Below are 18651 nucleotides of genomic sequence, written 5' to 3'. Positions count from 1 at the left end.
GCTAGAGACGACAGAGAGGCTGCCCAGGCCAAGGGCAGCTGTCCAGCCCTCCTGTGACTCTGGAGGGACGGCCACAGTCCTTCAGGGACCAGTCCACCACGTGTACCTCCTGTCTGCCACACCTTCGCACACACAGCCTCATAACCCAGGCTTCCCAGGGAGACCAGCCCCCACCCCAGTCAGCACTTTCCTGCCGGGGCCTTGCCCCCAGACCTGCACCCACCTGCAGTGCATGATGGAGGAGTGGTGCTCCCCGTACTCCTCCTGCCCCAGCACAATGAACGGCTGCTCAGGACGGACCCCTCCTCCCTCGGCGCTTGCTGCGGAAGCCCGCGTCAATGTCTCCAGCGCCTCCACGTGGAGCTCTGGGCAGGACTCGGCCTCCGGGCCACTAGTTTCAGGCTTCTTCTCTGCACTCTGTGACAGGCAAAGTGGGGACGAGTTACCTGTGAAGGGTCTGCACTGGGCCCAGCCATTCGGGGACACACTGCAGGACATCTAGGATGCCGGGCTACGGCACGCTGGGGGGCTCTCAGTGGGTACAGGGTCTGTAGACCTGTAGAAAGAGCTCCGAACACCAAGAGCAGCACCCAGCTTGCCCCAGGAGAGGCAGGTTCCCGCTCTGCTGATGGCCCCTGTCTAGAGACCCTGCTAAGGGAGTAGTGGGCCATGGGTACCCTCTGCCTGTCACAGCTGACAGGACCCAGGACTGGCCGACAATAAAAATTAGTGAGAACCTACTAGGTGCCAAGCACTGTGTGACCATATTTGATTCTCATTTAATCCTTCCTGAAACCATCTGAGATCCTATGATTAACTCCATTTAATAACTGTGGAAACTAAAGACTGAAAGCAGAAGTTAAATAACTTACCCAAGGTCAAGAGCTGGCAACGGGCAGGACTCAGATGTGAAACCAGATCAGAGGCAAGCCTAGCCCCTCACCAGCATCTCCCCCATACCTACCCGCACCTCCTCCTGAAAAGGAGGTACCAAGAGACTGAGGTGACTGGCCGGGCATAAAGATAGAGACTCAAGGAGCAGCAGAGGCCGGAACAAGGCCGGGCACCAGAAGGCACCTGACCTTCTGCCACCTGGCGCGTCTGCAGCTGCCCTGGTCTCTGCCTCCCTGGTGCACTAAATGCTAACCGCCATGACTTCTAGCCTTTCACCCACACATAACCCAGGCCAGGCAGCATCAGCCAGGGCAATCTCCACCAGCCTCTTGGCTCCCAAGGCTCCTCTAAGTGCTCCTTAGGGTAGCAGAAACCACGGGTCTACAGCACAAAAATAACAGAGGAAGAGAGACCTCTGAGCTCAGACAGGTGCCTTCCGGGAGCGGCCGAGCTCAGGTGTGCCTTTAATCCTACGGTGTCGGAAGAGGACAATCTGAGATCCAAGTTAAGGGTCTATGCCATCAAATTGGAACCGGCACAGGGCTGGTAACCGGCATCAATGCTTTTAAAAGTAGTCCCGATCACGAGATAAATGGTCAACAGGCTGACTCAGCCAGTAAACCCCTTGGGTTTCTCCTTTCAATCTGGAGTAGGTGACAGAAGGAGAAGCAGCTTTACTGCCACAAAGAGTAGACTCCGACCCATTTCCAGGGTGAGGAGAGTCCCGGGGTTTAACGTGGCAACGGCCCGGGGCCGCACCACCGTGTGTCAGCGCAGCATCTCCAGCAGGCGATGCGGGAGAAAGGGAGGCTGTGAAGGGGCAAGGCTGGGTGATTCTGGCCTAAACCAAGGGAAACAGGCCTCTCCTGCCAAGCCTCCCAGAGCCTCTGACACGCTAGCCGTATTACGTAGAAGTCAAAAGAGGTACGGGCAGGCTCTGCGCCACCCCACCTCCTTCCGTGGCCCCCAACGGTAGCCACGGGGATGTCCCTGCAGGCACTCGTGTGATGCCAAGACTGAGCCATACCTGCAAAGTCATAGACAGAAGCTCCTTCCTTTCTTTGCCGTGATCCTGCAGACGCCGCTGCCGGTGCTGGGACCAGCTGGACTCCCCAGAGGCCAGCCCGCCGAAGAGGCTCTTCCCGTCCTTGGGCCCGCACGCCGGGTCCCTTCCCTTCGCGGCCTACAGGGCGACATGCGGGCCGTAAGAAGCCACTTGCTGCCTGCGCCCAGGCCACGGCACGTCCGCTGGGGGGAGGGGGAGGCAGAAGCCAGGGAGCAGCTCCTTCAGCCCACAGCTCCCGGGAAAGGGTCCTCCGGGCCAGAATGCTCCGATCTCAGCCTACGGGCTAAGTCCAGAGTGGAGCACGAGCAGTGTGGACGCCCCCCTTTCTGTTCTCCCTGTTTTAGGAGGTAAGTCACCAGTACTCCTCAGCCTGCCAGAAGCATCACCTGGAGACAGACGCACACATTTCCTTCCTCTAATCAGAACAATTAACTTTAGTGAAGGGGGAGGAGACCAGTGCATCCTAAGTGATGATTATGAGGCAAGTCAGGTCCTATGTTGTAAACGTCTTCGAGCAACCGTATGTTTGGACAATACAAAAAAATGTATGCAACATACAATCACCTCCCTGGAGGCAAAAATGAACACGATACCCGCTCTTGTTTTGGGCCAACCTAATGACTAAGCCAGCTAATGTTAACTATCGAGGTATGTGGAAATGATTACTAGGCAACCAGAAATTCTTAACAGAAATTGTTGGAAACTCAAGGACCTATGAGCAAGATAAGAAACTGGCAGGAAAGAAACTGGCATCTTCTGGCCCCTTTTCATGACAAGAGTGATCAAGTCGACCAAGGCTATATAGCAAATGAATTTAATAATCCTCACCCTGCTTCCATGGAGAGAAGATTCGTAATCTACAGCCTCTTAATTTTTAATTAATTAATTTATTTATTAACATTTGTTTATTTTTGAGAGAGAGAGAAAGAGAGAGAGCAGGGGAGGGGAAGAGAGAGAGAGAGGGAGACACAGAATCTGAAGCAGGCTCCAGGCTGAGCTGTCGGCACAGAGCCCAACGCAGGGCTTTAACTCACAGACCGTGAGATCATGACCTGAGCCAAAGTCAGACGCTTAACTGACTGAGCCACTCAGGCGTCCCTCTAGAGCCTTTTAATTTTTTTTTAATGTTTTATTTATTTTTTAGACAGGGAGAGACAGAGCATAAACAGGGGAGGGTCAGAGAGAGGGAGACACAGAATCTAGAGCCTTTTTAAAAGGAGTTGTCACCACATCATCTTTCCAGATTATCTGGCTGGGTTTTTCCCAACCTTATTCCCACAAAGTGTGATGCTCAAAACTGCTCCTTCCTCTGCCTTATTTTTTTTTCAAAAAAAAATTTTTTTTTTCAATGTTTATTTATTTTTGGGACAGAGAGAGACAGAGCATGAACGGGGGAGGGGCAGAGAGAGAGGGAGACACCGAATCGGAAACAGGCTCCAGGCTCCGAGCCATCAGCCCAGAGCCCGACGCGGGGCTCAAACTCACGGACCGCGAGATCGTGACCTGGCTGAAGTCAGATGCTTAACCGACTGCGCCACCCAGGCGCCCCTCCTCTGCCTTATTTTATATTCTTAGCAAAGGGATTTGGATGCAAACAGCCACTCAGGTTTTAGACCTGAAACCTGCAAGTCATTTGCACATAAGACCTAAGTCAAGAGTATAAGCTTAACCAAAGTCCACTTGTTGTTTTCTACTTCTACTTATTATTTTTTTAAGTAGGCCTCATGCCCAGCGTGGAGCCCCACATAGACCTTGAACTCATGACCCTGAGATCAAGACCCGAGCTGAGATCAGATGCTCAACCGACTCAGCCACCAGGCACCCCATTTGTTATTTTTTATGTTAACGCTAAACAACTTAAAATGATTACCACAGGAGTGCCTGGGTGGCTCAGTCAGTTAAGTGTCCAACTCTTGGTTTCGGTTCAGGTCATGTCTCGTGGTTTCGTGAGTTCAAGCCCTGCGTCAGGCTCTGCACTGGCAGCATGGAGCCTACTTGGAATTCTCTCTCTCTGCCCCTCCTCCACTTGCACTCTCTCTCTCAAAATAAATAAATAATCTTAAACATGTCTTTAAAATAATAAATAAATAAATAAATAAATAAATAAATAAAATGATTAACACAGACTCCTTGGAACCCTGGAGTCATCAGAAGAGTTAAAAAGGAAATTTTAAAGAACTATTAGTTCATGTAGAGCCTAACTGAGGCTGACCTTCAGGGTATTTGTTATTTCTGTTTTTCTGACTGAGGTGATCGTCAGGGGTATCAACTTCTGCTTGAGACAGAACTTTCTTCTAGGGAAAAGTATTTGACTCTCCACATTCTGCCTTATTCTGAAAGAAGTAGGGTTCTCAGTCAAGATCAAAGAAATAACCTAAGAAGAAAACCAACAGTAACAATAACCAATACGTGTTAGTCATTGAATGTTTACCATAGGCAAGGCACCATGCTAATAAGAACTAAGAACTTGGGGCACCTGGGTGGCTCAGTCAGTTAAGCATCCAACTTCAGCTCAGGTCATGATCTCACAGTTTGTGGGTTTGAGCCCCACGTCAGGGTCTGTGCTCACAACTCAGAGCCTAGAGCCCGCATTAGATTCTGTGTTTCCCTCTCTCTCTGCCCCTCTCCCACTGGTGCTCTGTCTCTCTCTCAAAAATAGGTAGACATAAAAAAAAAAAAAAAAAAAGAAAAAGAACTAAGAATTTTACAAATGTCCCCTTAAAATAGAGATGAGGGCATTATTTTAACACAAGGAATTGAGGCTTAAGTTACTGCTCATGTAGGCAAAACTAGACAGAGGTGGAATTCACGCCCAAATCTGACAGCAAATCCCATGCTCTAAGAAACCTAATGAAGGCAATATCATGAAAAGAGCACAAAAAAAAGTGACAGTGAGTAAAAAAGATAAGAAGAAATATCATAATTCCAGAGCTAACAAAGACAAGGCCCTTCTCCATTTCTATCCATTTCTGAGAAGTAACCCATGGTTCATGGAACACGGAAGAGGTTCCGCAGCTTTAGAAAGTGGGAGAAGACTTCTCTTACCTGCCCAGAAGTAAGAGGTGGTCAAGATAACTGTTAACAAAGAGGTCTTTTTTTTTTTAATTTTTTTTTTTCAACGTTTATTTAGTTTTGGGACAGAGAGAGACAGAGCATGAACGGGGGAAGGGCAGAGAGAGAGGGAGACACAGAATCGGAAACAGGCTCCAGGCTCTGAGCCATCAGCCCAGAGCCTGACGCGGGGCTCGAACTCACGCACTGCGAGATCGTGACCTGGCTGAAGTCGGACGCTTAACCGACTGCGCCACCCAGGCGCCCCTAAAGAGGTCTTGAAACCATGGCGTACTTCACATGGTCCCGGGGGGGCAGTACTCACTCCCTGAGACATGACACAATGGTGCCAGGCCTCATTACACCAATCCATTGATTCCTCTCTTTATCTCCAATCAACAGGGCAAATCAGACTGAAGAATTCCACAGGCGTGGCTATGCTTGCATCAGACAAAATAGACTTTAAGCAAAAGACTGTAATAAGAGACAAAGAAGGTCATTACGTAATGATAAAGGGGTCCATCCAGTAAGAGGATATGATACTTTTAAGTATTTATGCACCAACAGAGGAGCATAAATATATAAAGGAGAAAATATAAAAAGCAAACATTAGGGAGAAACAGGCAGCAATGCATAATAGTTAGGGACTTCAGTACCTGCCTTTCCACAATAGAGATACCATCCAGAGAGGAAATCAATAAGGAAACATTGCACTTGAACTATACATTATATCAGATGGACTTAAAAGACATAGAATATTCCATCCAACAGAAGCAGAATACACATCATTCTTAAGCACACGAAACATTTCCAGGATAGATCATGCTAGGCCACAAAACAAGTCTTAACAAATTTAAGAAGACTGAAATCATATCAAGCATCACAACAGTATCAAACCACAAATCAATTACAAGAAGCAAATTTAAAAATTCACAAATATGTGATGATTAAACATGTTCCTGATCAATGGATCAAAGAATAAATTGAAAGAGAAATTAAAAAAATATCTTGAGACAAATGAAAATGGAAACACAACATACCAAATCCTATGAGATGCAGCCAAAGTAGTTCTAAGAGGGAAGTGCATAGCAATAAATGACTATATTAAGAAAAAAGAAAGATCTTAAATGAACAGTCTCCTTAGGAACTAGAAAAACAAATGAGGCCCAAAGTTAGAAAAAGGAAATAATAAAGATCAGAATTAAAATTAATGAAATAGAGACTAAAAAGACAATATAAATGATCAATAAACAGCCAGTTTTTTAAAAAGATAAAATAGACATTTATCAAGAGAAAAAGAGGGCTCAAATTTAGAAAAGGAGAGCTCCAAAATATATCTCTAAAAGTTCTAACATTTTGATAGAAAAGACCAAAAAACTCAACAGTCGAGGCCATGTTTTCTGAATAAAAGGTGTCTTTGGCAACCCTAGAGCTAGCTACATAAGTAGTGGAAGGAGAAGGAAGATCAGTTTCCCAGGTTGACAGCTATTTTCCAAAATAATGGGATCCGGGCAAGTGAGGAAGTCTCAAAAAGCCTGGAACAACTATTATGCAGTTTTGACAGATTAATCAACCTGACCAAGAGATCTTTACACTGGATATCTCAGAAGAAAAGGGAAAAAAATCCATATACTATTGCATTCATGTCCTGGAAGTACACGGACCACAGGGGATCCAGCCTGGAGACGAAGGGGGGGAAATGCTACAGAGGGCAGGCAGGTACTCTGTGGCACTCTTTTTCTTCCCTTATTCGCCCACTATATAGGAGAAATGGTGTCTTTTCCCTTTTCAGCGCTAAGTCTTAAGAGCGTTCAATTAGCCCATACTGATAGAATAGAGAGGCTTGGGATGGACTTCAAATTCCCTTAGCTGACACAAAAGCCACGTGTAGTGCTTCCCCAGCAAGGACAGGAAATGCAACATTAAGAAGTGCAAAGGCAGTGCTTGCCAAGTCAAGATGGCAGGGGAGCTGTCCAGTAGATCATCAGGTAAGGGCTGGACCATACTCCAAAATGAAAATTCCAACAGTTGTTAACAAAAGGCACGACGACAAATTAAGAACTACCTTCTTCACGATAGTGTAGTTTTCAGCAAGAGAGCTATGGACCTACACGTGACCTGTCAGATCCTGCTTAAAGAGATCTTCTCCCTCAAACAGATCTCAGTTATTCACTAAAGAAGGGTGAACAACACCAACAAAAAATAAGGTGCTAAAAGCTGATGAATGCAGCTCTCCACAAAACACTTTAATAAGTAGGTTAAAGTAAACTTGTGTCTCGCTACAAACGTACATAACTCCAACAATGTTTACTGTGATAATACTGGTAATCCACAGTTGTAAGAGCAAACCTCATCCAAGTCGCAACTGCCAGAGTTATAGAACAGTCCAAATGGCCTAGATTAAATTCTGTCATATTCTATCACAACCTACCTGTCTCCTACAGTTCAGAAGAGATATTTAAAAATTTTTTTTTTTTTAGTGTTTATTTATTTTTGAGAGATAGAGAGAGACAGCATGAGCCGGAGAGGGCAGAGAGAGAGAGAAAGGGAGACCCAGAATATGAAGCAGGCTCCAGGCTCTGAGCTGTCAGCCCAGAGCCCGACGCGGGGCTCGAACTCACAGACCGCGAGATCATGACCTGAGCCGAAGTCGGACGCTCAACCGACTGAGCCACCCAGGCGCCCCCAGAAGAGATATTTTAACCTATGTTCCATCATTTTGCCTTTGCATTTCTCTCTGGAGAAAGACAGAATTTTCACTGGCCTGAATAGCGTTTACCAGGTGGTCATCCAAATGGGGCAGGACACAAATTCCAGTAATCTGGTCTCACCTGAAGTAAAAATAAAGCCACCCAGAAGACAGGCCCTCATAACACATAAAATTATAGAACAAGGGTCGTGGAAGAGGACCCCCTTTTCCTCCATCCCCATACAATCCGGGGACACAGCCCCAGGGGCAGCTGTCACTGACGGCTCAGTAGCTAGGAAGTAATTTGATACTAATAAGAATTACAAATACAGAAGTTTGCTTTCTTTACATTACAGCCAATGAGAGGTTGTCTCTGTGACGACCGCAGTCTGAGTGGGTGAGGAAGAAGTGGTATCACATGGCTGGAGGGAAGGAGGGAGCAAAGTCGCAGGCAGCATGAGCCAGGGGGGAGCTGCCCTCAGGTGCTATTGTAACGGACACCCCAGAAGAGTTGGGAGCTGTGGTTTTAGAGTTATGTCCACTTGCTTCTTACGTTTTGCCTCCAGATTCATAAAAGCACAGAGAGCGCATCACCATACACTTTACCACCTAAAATGCCACGGACATTTCAGTTACAATGACCCATCACAAGTGGGCAAAATGCTGACGGGATTGAAACTTACAATGTTACATATAAATAACATTTAAAACAGGAAGGCCTGATCATTTTTATTGCTAAGTTAATAACACAGCTTATGTTTTTTGTTTGCTTATTCACTAGTGAAAAAGAAAGAGAGCTCTGGTGTGGCAACAGTGAGAAAAAGACTAGGTGCTTCAAATGTGCTAACAAAGCAACGTGGTTTATTAAAAAAGCCAATGTCATTTTCTACTAAATTAAAAACTATGCATCATTAAAATCACAGGAAGTGATCACACAACTAACTGCATTTGCTATTGGTAAGAGCGCACAATCTTGAGTTGTACACTCAAATTTAGCATATCAATTGTAACAGAAGAATTAAAAAACCAGAATGTCCCACAGAGAAGGGGTGCAGGATGGTGAGGGGTCTAGAAATCACATCATATGGCAAAAAGAGTGGAGGGGAGAGAGAAGAATGAACAGTGAGTGCTTCGCATGGAAAGATAGAAAGTGTCCTAATAAGAAGACTTATTCGACGTAGCTCAAAGGGCAAAGCTAAGATTAGCAAGTAATAATTATACAGAGGTTTCTACAAACAGGTTCCTAACAGGCAAACATCCCTACATGGACAAGTAGTGAGCTCCACATCACAAGAGGCAATCAATCCGATGTGATCCTCTATACAATTGGAAATGGGGCCAGATGACCTTTAAGCTTCCTCTAACTCTAAAATTCTGTGATTTTCTTGAACCTCAAAGTTCAGGTTGTTTTCAGAATTGAATGCTGAGTCTAGTTAAAAAATTAATAAAACTGCAAGTGACCCACAACCACTGGATTTTTCAGATGGAGATATCTATCACCTCCATTCATGAAACAGAAAGAGAGCTACCTTTGCTCTGTTAATATGCCACACAGTGACCCAAGTTCTATTTGAATATATTTTAGAGGCAAGGACTGCTTGCTGCAAATTACAAATTCTTTTTTTTTTTTTTTTTGAGAGAGAAAGAGAGAGAGGGTGGGCAGGGGAGGGGTAGAGAGAGAAGGAGAGAGAATCCCAAGCAGGCTCCACACTGTCAGCACAAGCCCAATGCGGGGCTTGAACTCACGAACTGGGAGATCACGAGCTGAGCCGAAATCAGGAGTCAGATGCTTAACTGACTAAGCCACGTGGCCTGCCGCAAATTACAAATTCTTACCCTCATCTCTTGAACACGAACTGCACAAAAAGTTCCCAATCCCATTCCAATCTCACCACGTGACAACTACTTCCTGATCTCATAAAGAACAAGGCCACCGGCTTAACCGCAAGGAACCCATCCTTGTGTTTTCTTTCATTTAACTTAATGAAACTGAATTTCATGATTTCCTGCATTTTTCAAGAGACCTAGCATCCCACGCATCGTCTATTACACTTAGAAAATATCGCACTGTGACAGAGATCTGCAAAGCAAACAGTAAAACTTACTCAGCCACATTCCATAGAACTGGAATTTGAATTTTCAGGTTTGGAATTCAGAAAAATAGCCATAGGAATCACCAGGATTGTTCTGACTGCCATAGGCCTCATGAATGCCAGGTGACAATCATTTTGCATTGCTGGCACCTCAGGTCTCAGGGCTGAGTCGGGTGCCCAAGTAGGCCAGTACCTTCACTAATACAGCTAGCACTACTAAGATGTACTGTGTGCAATCTGCCAGGCCCTGCATACACTGCGGGCTCTTGTAGCAGTTCGAGAATTATGTATTAGTATCAGCCCAGGCAAATCGGGGTGAGTTCAAGCAATCTAAGCAAGGATGAGACACAAGGAGCCAGGGCTGAAAGTACACCGCTGGCCTCCCGAGCCCGCACTCTTTCCTCTCCAGTGTCCTGCTCAGCATCTGTGCTTCAACAGAAATACCAAAGCCAAGGGCTGTGCTGAAAGCCCCACCGTCCCAATGGCGGCCTGGAGTAGACCCCCGTTTCCCTGCCGCAGAGGGTGGCCCCAACCTGCAACTGTTCCCAAGCCAAGGGTGGTAGGAGAGGAAGGCAGACTTTATGACAACTGACTTTACCTGTAACTTAAAAAAAATACATTAAAAGAGAAAGGGTCCCTGCCCAAGCAACGGAGTGTAACTGTGGGTCTGTCAAACTTTCACTCTGGAAGGCATTGTGGAAAGCAATGAATTCTGACCATCTCTGCCAGGAAAACTACTCAGTGGGACCCACGGCTGTTTGGGGTGTGAACTAGCATAAAAGAATTCTCTTGCAAGCTTCTATAAAAGTGAAAAATAACAAAAAGTCCTTTGCTGAATCAGTGAATACCAACTTGTAGAAGAAATACACTGATTCAGAAGTAACTCTAACTTACTCTTTCTCTACACACCACTTTGTATCACCAAAAATTCAAAATTCCAGAATGGCTCGAATTCACCCTTGAGCCACCAAATCCCAGTCACAAGGCTTCAGGAGTCCAGAGGAATTTATGAGAAAAGAGAAGAGACTCAAGCATACTCCTCGTCACTGCCATGTACCCACTCCCCTGCAGGGTGTCACAGACCTCTGACGGTTGGAACGGGACTGCAGGTGCCGGAGAGCGGAGCGTGCTGGGTGAAGGTCCCTCTGGGTTAGACGTGGGGCTGTGACCTGTCTCAACCCTTGGTTAGCAGCACGCACCTGCCTACTGCCTCATTCTGCCCACGACACCTGCAATTCTGACCAGAAGAGGGGACGCAGGTAGGCGCGGGATGCGTGAAGTGGATTCCCTCCTTACGGTCTCGGATCCCCCACTATGGTCTTATCTATGCCCTCATCCCGCAGAGCCATCGCTTATGCGTGAGGGAGAGGCGGGAGAGAGGAAGAGAGCAGACGGGATGTGAATGTAGGAATCTCATCAGCAGAGCAGAGAAATCAGTCCTAACAACAGGGCAATCAAGACCGCACTCGACGTGGGTCTGAGAGCCTAGTCAGAGGCCAAGGGCCTCCAGGAAGGATTTAGAAAGGCAGGTCTCGCGTGCTCACCTGACTGCTGAAGGGCTCTTTCTTGGCCGAGCTCGGAGCCTGCGAGGGACCCTGGGCAGGTGACAACCTCGAGGGGCTCTTCTTACTCTGAGGCAGCAACGAGGACAGGAAACCCACTCGAGGCGACTGGGAGAGGGAAGTGCTCCTCTGGCTGCACACCATGGCTCTGGGAAGCAGACACACAAGGTCACAGGGCTGGAGGGGACCCGGGGAAACCCGAAGCACAGGCCTCCTGGGCTGTGGACGGCTCCAGGGGCACACGCCTGTGCTCTAAGTCGGCATTATCCTCGGTACTATTTCTTGTACCCAAGGGAGCCAGCAGCCTATCTGGCACAGCGGTGAAGTGTGCGGGGCCGTGGTGAAGCTCAGAGCTGTGCGGGCCAACGGCCACTGGCCACGTGCGCCACTGAGCACCTGAAATGTGTCTGGTCCAGACTGAGGCGTGCTGGAGGTACAAAACACACAGCAGAATGCAAGCCTTAGCATGAAAAAAGAGTGTAAAATAGCTCATCATCAATACTTTGTTTACGTTTGTCACATGTTGAAATGTTTTGGATATACGGGGCTAAATAAAATATATCATAAAATTACCTTCAATGTTTCTTTTTACTTGAAGTAAAAATGTTTAAGTTACATTTTTGGCTTGCCTTTGCTTTCCACCGGCCCCTGCTAGCTCAGAAACCGGACCAGCTGCTCCTGGGACAGCCCTTGGCCACGTGCAGGTGTGGAATACGCCTGCCTGGGTCTGCATCCTCACTCACCAGTCCATGGCTGGGTGACCACTGTGTGCCTCGGGTTCTTCAAGGCTACGACCATTAGCATCACCTGGGACTTCTGCTTTAACTTGCTATATTTTAAGGTTGCTCAAATACCTCTCTCCCCATCTGCCTACCTCTTCAAGCCCTCAGACAGGTGCATGCTTCCACCGCCCGCTGGGTGCCAACCTTTTCACCCTTGAGGCCCCCCTTTCAACACACACAGATTTCCCCAGGCTGCATGACAGCATCGGGTTTATTTATCCCTGCTGTGCACATCTGGACATGCAGTCCACCTCCCTCGGGGCGGGCTCAGAGGCTGGGGGCCCGAAAGGCCAGGGGACCTTACTCAGAAAGCTCAGACAGGAACAGTGAGGGCCAAGGAGGCTCTCTGGCCATTCCCTGTCACCAGGAGTGAGAGGGCCGGGGCGAGGTGAGAGCACAGGGGCAGATGGGAGAGGGGGAGGCCCTCCCACCCCCGAAGCGGGCACACACTCACAGTTCTGAGTCCCCCAGGCGGTCCATGTTGGAGACATAAGGAGGCAATTTGTGCTGGACCAAGGCCTCTTCCTCCTCTGGCTGCAGCTCCTCTTTCTTCAGGCGGTGGATTTCGGCTTGCAAGGCAAAAAGCTGCACAGGGGTGGGGGCGAGTCGGGTGGTAAACTCACCTTGCCTTCCCTCTGCCAAGGCGCATGAGACACATCACATCCAACACTCAACCACACTGGCTCAAAAGGACACTGGACGTCAGCCCCAGGACGCCCGTCTCACCCTCTGCTCACCGCAGAGCGGGGTTGGGGGGGAGAGGCCGGGGGGGGGTGGAAAAAGGGCAAGTGGCACCTGTTACTTGACCACCATGAGGTGAGAAAACAACAACCGTTAGACACACAAATCCCACTTTTTTTCTTTGTATCATTTGACTTGCTTCTTCCTGAATTCATCGAGAAAAAGAGCTCCGTGCCATCCTTTGCTCTTTGGAATCTACAAAAGCTACAAAATCAGGTTCTGGAACTCTCACGGAAAATTTTTTTCAGTAAAGTTCAGCATTTTTGACTTTTATGCCTGGAAAAAAAAATTACATAGGCACATGCACCCAAAATGTAAACAGCTTATAATCTTCCTTTATCTGGGGGGAAAAAAAAAAAAAAAAAAAAGACCTACAGATGCCTTAACTTCAAGGACAGAGAAATGCTCCTCAGACAAAATGCAAAGGCAAATGTGGGTCCCCTGGCTCTCTTGTTTTACACACCTAGAGGATCATGGAGCTGAGCAGAACAATTAATTCATATCTGGGCTGTAAACTCCATAGATGTGGATGTATGTGGAAAAGGACTGGAAGTATGAAAGAGACGTACAAAAGTTATAAGGCATGAAAGCACATGGGTCCTTCTCCTCTGAAAGTTCATTACCATTGCTATGCTTTTCGTGCTATACACAGGACTCAAAATATGAACCTGGCCTCTGGTTTTCAGAGACTGCTCCAGACCCCAAATCTCCCATACTGACTTTCTGGTGGCTCACCTCCATCTGAGATCAGTGTTTTCCTATTTTTAATCAGCCCTCTACCACCACTACCTCATTTCACACAGGAAAAGCAGAAGTTCTACCCAAGAAGCAAGTGTGTTTCAGAACCGACCTTCTGGCGAAGAACTTCATTTTCTTCTTGAACCTGGTTGGTCCTCTGGCATTCCGCATCAAAGTTCAGAATCACAGGTACAGGTGCACAAAGTTAAAGAAAAAGACTGACTGAAAATGATTAAAAGTCCTTCCCAAACTCTTGACCCAGCAGCAAAACCCTTGAACATAAGTCAGAGGGAACAGAGTACAGACTTGGCCGTCCACGGCTGTATGAAAGTCCCTCCCCTGATGCCGGCTCTGGCCTTTCTTCAGACATACAGACACTCATAACAATCTGGCTGGTCAGCCCACAGAGAGGACATAAACCCAACCCTGAGCGTATTCTCCCAAATACCAGCAGGAAAGAGCAAGCATTCAGTGGACTTCACGGCCTGTCTAAGCTGTAGCAAGGTCAGTGCAGACACTCAGTTAGAAGCCACCCCAGGGGCCAGCTGGTCTACCAGCTGGGCCGAAGGCTCGGCCACATGGCCTTCCCCTCCCCAGACCGAACCTCTCCCTAGCAAAGGTTGAGACTGAAGAGAGAGCTTTCTGCAGATTGGACAGTAACAGGCCATCCTATGAATATCCACATTCTAGATCAGGGGGTCAGTCCTTCCCAACAACCCTCAACTGCTTCAGTCAGGAGGAGCACAAAGCAGGCAGGGCCTCAGTACTGGGGACGTGAACTGTGCTCAAATGTATGTGACCTAGTTTGCAGGGCACTGTCCTACAATGAAAAGACCTAGAAGGCCCACATGGTCATGCAAAATGCTACTGGGCAGAGCCCCCTCCTAGTTGAGTCTGAAAATCCTCAGGATAAAGAGCAGGGGGCAGAAGGAGCAGTTGTACCCGGCAAGAGTGGAACTGACACCCAGACCCACAATACAAAAGGAAAGGGCACCCTTCCTACCTCCACCAAACGGTGTCCCTCCCAGAGGCCCACATGGCCACCCGTGGGCGGGCCTCTACAACGCCCGATTTATCAGTGACTCACCAAGCAGCTCCATTCAAACCGGACTCCCTTCTCCTCCTCTAGAATTCTAGCCTAGAGAACATGAGCAATGGGGATCTCCTGGGCCTCAAAAATGCAGGCTTTCCATGACAAAATGGTAAACAGGGTAGGCTATAAATATCAATATTCTTTCTCTCTCTCTTCAATACCTATACATATATTCCTACCGCTGCTCTGTTTTCTGGCAAGTTGAGGAACTCTGAGGTCACTGTCAGAGTGTGACCCAAATGCAAACACAGGAAGGAAGTTCTAGCCCAAGAAGTATTTTGACCTGCTACCTAATCTCAACAGAGGCAAGTAATATCCTTGGGGGCACAGGGCACGCACGGAGAGGGTGTTCTCGGCTGGCCAGTTCTGCTAAGCAGCACCAACCCCTGCTCAGCCCGATTTGAGGGCTCCTCCCAGGGCCAGCCACTTGTCCCCCACTGCCACTTGCAGTCCCTGCTCATGCCCATCAGCTGTTTAGCAGCGTCCGGACAAAGATTGACGATTTCCTGGCCTACTGACAAAAATAATCACAATCTGTCCAGCCCCCTCACATAACACATGACAGCCGTCTTTGGGCATTTTGCAGAAGCAATTGCATCGAGAGCAGCAGCCACTGATCACGTTGTCTGGAAGCCTCAGAGGAGGCCCCCGGCCCCAGGCGGCTGAAAGGATATGCATGCACTGAAACAGTACGCTCAGGAAGTTGTGCAGGGACACAATGAAGGTATCGGCCCACTGTCGAGAGAAGTACGTAGCAAAGGTGGGGTTGGTGTCTGGGGACGGCAGGAAGGGGAGGACAAACCAATCCTTCCACTCAGCCTGGTTCTGGAGCTCTGTGGCCTGCTTTGCAAAGAACTCTTGAGCTTTGTCATTTCTGTTCGTCTGCCAAGACAAGGAGGAGGTAGCAAGAAGGGGGAAGAGACAGACGTCCAGAAGTAAGATTCTTCATCAGCCTCTGGGTATCAGCCTGCCAGGTAAGTGGCCAAATATAGTCTACAAACTCCATAAAATAAATGACATCACTCTTTTCTCAAGTTCCTTATAATTTTAAAAAAGCTCGTTCAAACTGAAGTTCTGAAGATAAAAGCCACCCTAAAAAAAATTAATTCTTCGTTGATTTTCAAATAATCTAAGTGACTTATTCCCCCGGGTAGGCTATAATCTTTATTCCCCAAGCTTTAACCCACCTACTTATATTCTTTACAACACCACCCAGGCTTATGTGCTGAAAACGAGAGGAAATAGGAATGAGGAAGACAAGTCAGATGATCTACACATGAGAGGGAAAAAAACCCAGGAAAACAGTCAAGAAATAATTTGCCTTGTGACGGTTCCACCCTCTCCCAAAGTAACCCAGGTCTCCCCAGAAGTTAAAATCTATTTCGGGATCAAAGAACTCTCTCCGAGGAATCCCTGAACTAACAAGCACCTGGATCGTGTAGACGAGATAAAAGCGGAACAGGCTGGTTTTCAGCTTGTTGATGGTGGGTCTATATATATCCTCCAAGCGGCTGAAGAGCCTACGTTCCAGGTAGCTCCAGTAATCCCGAAGGGCAGCCAAGTCATACACCTGCATTAATTGTTGCAGCTGGTCCACAATCTTGTCCACCTGGCGGAGAAACATGGGACAGAGGTGGTGGAGAAGGACAAGAGGGAATTATCCCATCACCTCACACAGTTAATACACCTTTTTCCTCTTGCTTGGGCTTCGAGTATGAGAATTTTTTCTAAATCAGCAATCTAGAAAACATTCAAAACATAGTAACGTAATAGCTTTGGAGCTATTTCCTGATGTTGGATATGGGGTTTGACCCTCCAGCAAGCATGGAAAGCTCAAGGGTAAAAGCCCTCTGGCCCTGGAAGCAGGAGGTCTAGGTCTTGGATCTGTGTCTGTCTTACTCCACCAACTTGACAATGTCACTTCGACTCTGTGGTCTCGGATGCCTAAGATTTCAAAAAACACACACAAAAAAGAGAGAACCTCCATAATCCTCCTCCTAGCTCCGGCATTCCAGGAGTCCAAGACTCCCAGAGAGAAGCACTGACTGACCCCTGCAAGTCATGGAAGTATTACCACAGCCCCTGCGGTGGCTCAGAGTGAAAGGCAAAGAAGTCACCTCCTTGTGAGAAATCACACCAGAGTACACAATCTGTAAAAGGTTTTAGATGCCAATACCAATCAAACATCCCCATTTCTTTTTTCCTTTCTTTTCTTTTTTTTTTTTTTTTTTTTAGAGAGAGCACACAAGCCAGCAGGGATGCCCACCCAGCCCCCGGGCTCGATCCCACGACCTGAAATCAAAACCTGAGCCTAAATCAAGAGTCCCACGCTAAACCAACTGAGCCACCCAGGTGCCCCAGGAACATCCCCATTTTACAGAGCAGGACACTGAGGCTTGGAGAGCTGAAATGATTTGCTTTTGCCACTAAGTACCACTAACTTTGGCAAGAGGAGACCTCAGGTCTCCTACCTCCCCCAGCGTTCTTTGCTACTAGCTCACTGCCTCTCTCACAGTTCACCTGCCAACACCAATTAGAGTCAGCAAACACGCAAATCACACACAAACTCCAAAAACTTCTCAACAAAAAATCACATCTGAGCAGGGGAAATATAATGTTTTAAAACGTACAGCAAGGTTCTCCTCAACTGCAGGCGCAAATTGCCAATAAGTCACCGGCAAAGCCATTTTTAACAAACACCAAAAGATATTTGAACCCAGATGACATTTTCGACTGCAGACCCCTTTGCTCCCAATGACATCGGAAGCCAACTTTTGAATGTTTCTGTTGCCCAAACTCAACTATCTACCCATCCTTAGCTCCTAAAACCTTTATCTCCATCCTGGCCAACAGGCCAGCACCTGCTGGGAGGCTGGAGCGGAGGACCGCGACCTGGACCAGGAGTCAGGGCACCTGGGCTCCAGCCTCAGCGATGCTCCTGACTCGCTGAGCAACTTCAGGCAAGTCGCGTTCTCTCTCAAGACCTCAGTTCCTCGTGTGTCAGGAGAGGGCCAGACGCGCTGATATCGACAGTCCCCCGGCGCGGTGACAGCGCCACTCCCGCCCCGGAGGGCAGTGCTGGGGTGGGGGAGCCGCTCCGGTCTCCCTCGGGGCCGCCTCTGCCCGCGCCGCGCCCGCCGGTCCCTCACCCGGAACCCTTTCTCCTTGTCCGCCTTGATCTCGGCGTCCAGCTGCCGCAGCGTGTGCGTGAAGCCGCGGAACAGCAGGTACTCCCGGACTAGCTCGTCAGTGCGCTCCACGGCCTCCGCCATCGCTGCGCCAGCGCCGAGAGCCGCCGCGGCGGGCGAAGGAGTGGGGGCGGGGCCTGGGCCGCGCGGGGCGGGGCCCGGCGCGGGCGCCAAGCACGTCACGCCGCGGCCCGCCTATCAGTCCGCACGCACCGCGCGCCGCTCTCCTGTGGCCCCTCCCCATCCCCGCCCCCAGCCGTGCCCAGCCGCTTCCGTCAGCCTCACCCTCCGGGATGAGCGGCTGGAAAACCCATTGCTCGCCTGGGTTTTCTGGCGTCGCTGGCGCCGGCTTTGTGATCTGAGTTATTGAAAGTGGCGGCTGCCGTCCAAGTCAAGTAGGGTTGGACCTTGGAGAACATCCCAGATAGTCACGAGGCGGGCAGGGGGTGAGGTGCCCTGCTCATTGGCATTCCATCGCGGAATCCTCTGTGCCCTGTCTTCGTTTTACAAATAAGGGGAACTGGAGTCTGGAGTCCGGAGGTAAAGTGACTTGCGTGCAGTCACACAACCAGTTTGAGTCATCAGAGAGTTCTAGAGAAAACCTTACTTTCATTAATAAGAGTAATCAACTACACGCCCAGATAACCAAGATACACTGTTAGGAAAAAAGAAAGCAAATTTCAGAGCAGTGTGTATACTATGGTCCCAGTTTCTTGTTTAAAAAAAAAAAAAAGGATGGGGCGCCTGGGTGGCT

At 48.4% G+C, this 18651-nt stretch overlaps 1 protein-coding gene across 1 annotated transcript in view; it reads right to left on the bottom strand.

The window, feature by feature from the left end:
• Window positions 1–18027, bottom strand: part of WDR91 (WD repeat domain 91) — a 28233-nt gene extending 10206 nt beyond the window's left edge. Inside the window, exons 1-8 of the mRNA XM_040471898.1 lie at window positions 17859–18027; window positions 16139–16318; window positions 15384–15591; window positions 13729–13811; window positions 12592–12722; window positions 11338–11503; window positions 1922–2077; window positions 224–417 (exon numbers count right to left, since the gene is read on the bottom strand). Coding sequence (XP_040327832.1) covers window positions 224–417; window positions 1922–2077; window positions 11338–11503; window positions 12592–12722; window positions 13729–13811; window positions 15384–15591; window positions 16139–16318; window positions 17859–17981 — 1241 coding nt within the window. The 5' untranslated portion in view covers window positions 17982–18027. The remainder of the gene's footprint in view (window positions 1–223; window positions 418–1921; window positions 2078–11337; window positions 11504–12591; window positions 12723–13728; window positions 13812–15383; window positions 15592–16138; window positions 16319–17858) is intronic.
• Between the last annotated feature and the right edge of the window lie 624 nt (window positions 18028–18651).

Source organism: Herpailurus yagouaroundi, unplaced genomic scaffold (assembly GCF_014898765.1).
Source record: "Herpailurus yagouaroundi ecotype Mexico unplaced genomic scaffold, PumYag 100, whole genome shotgun sequence".
NCBI lineage: Eukaryota > Metazoa > Chordata > Mammalia > Carnivora > Felidae > Herpailurus > Herpailurus yagouaroundi.
The sequence above is the reverse complement of the archived record's forward strand: the minus strand, read 5'-3'. Positions and strand labels throughout refer to the sequence as shown.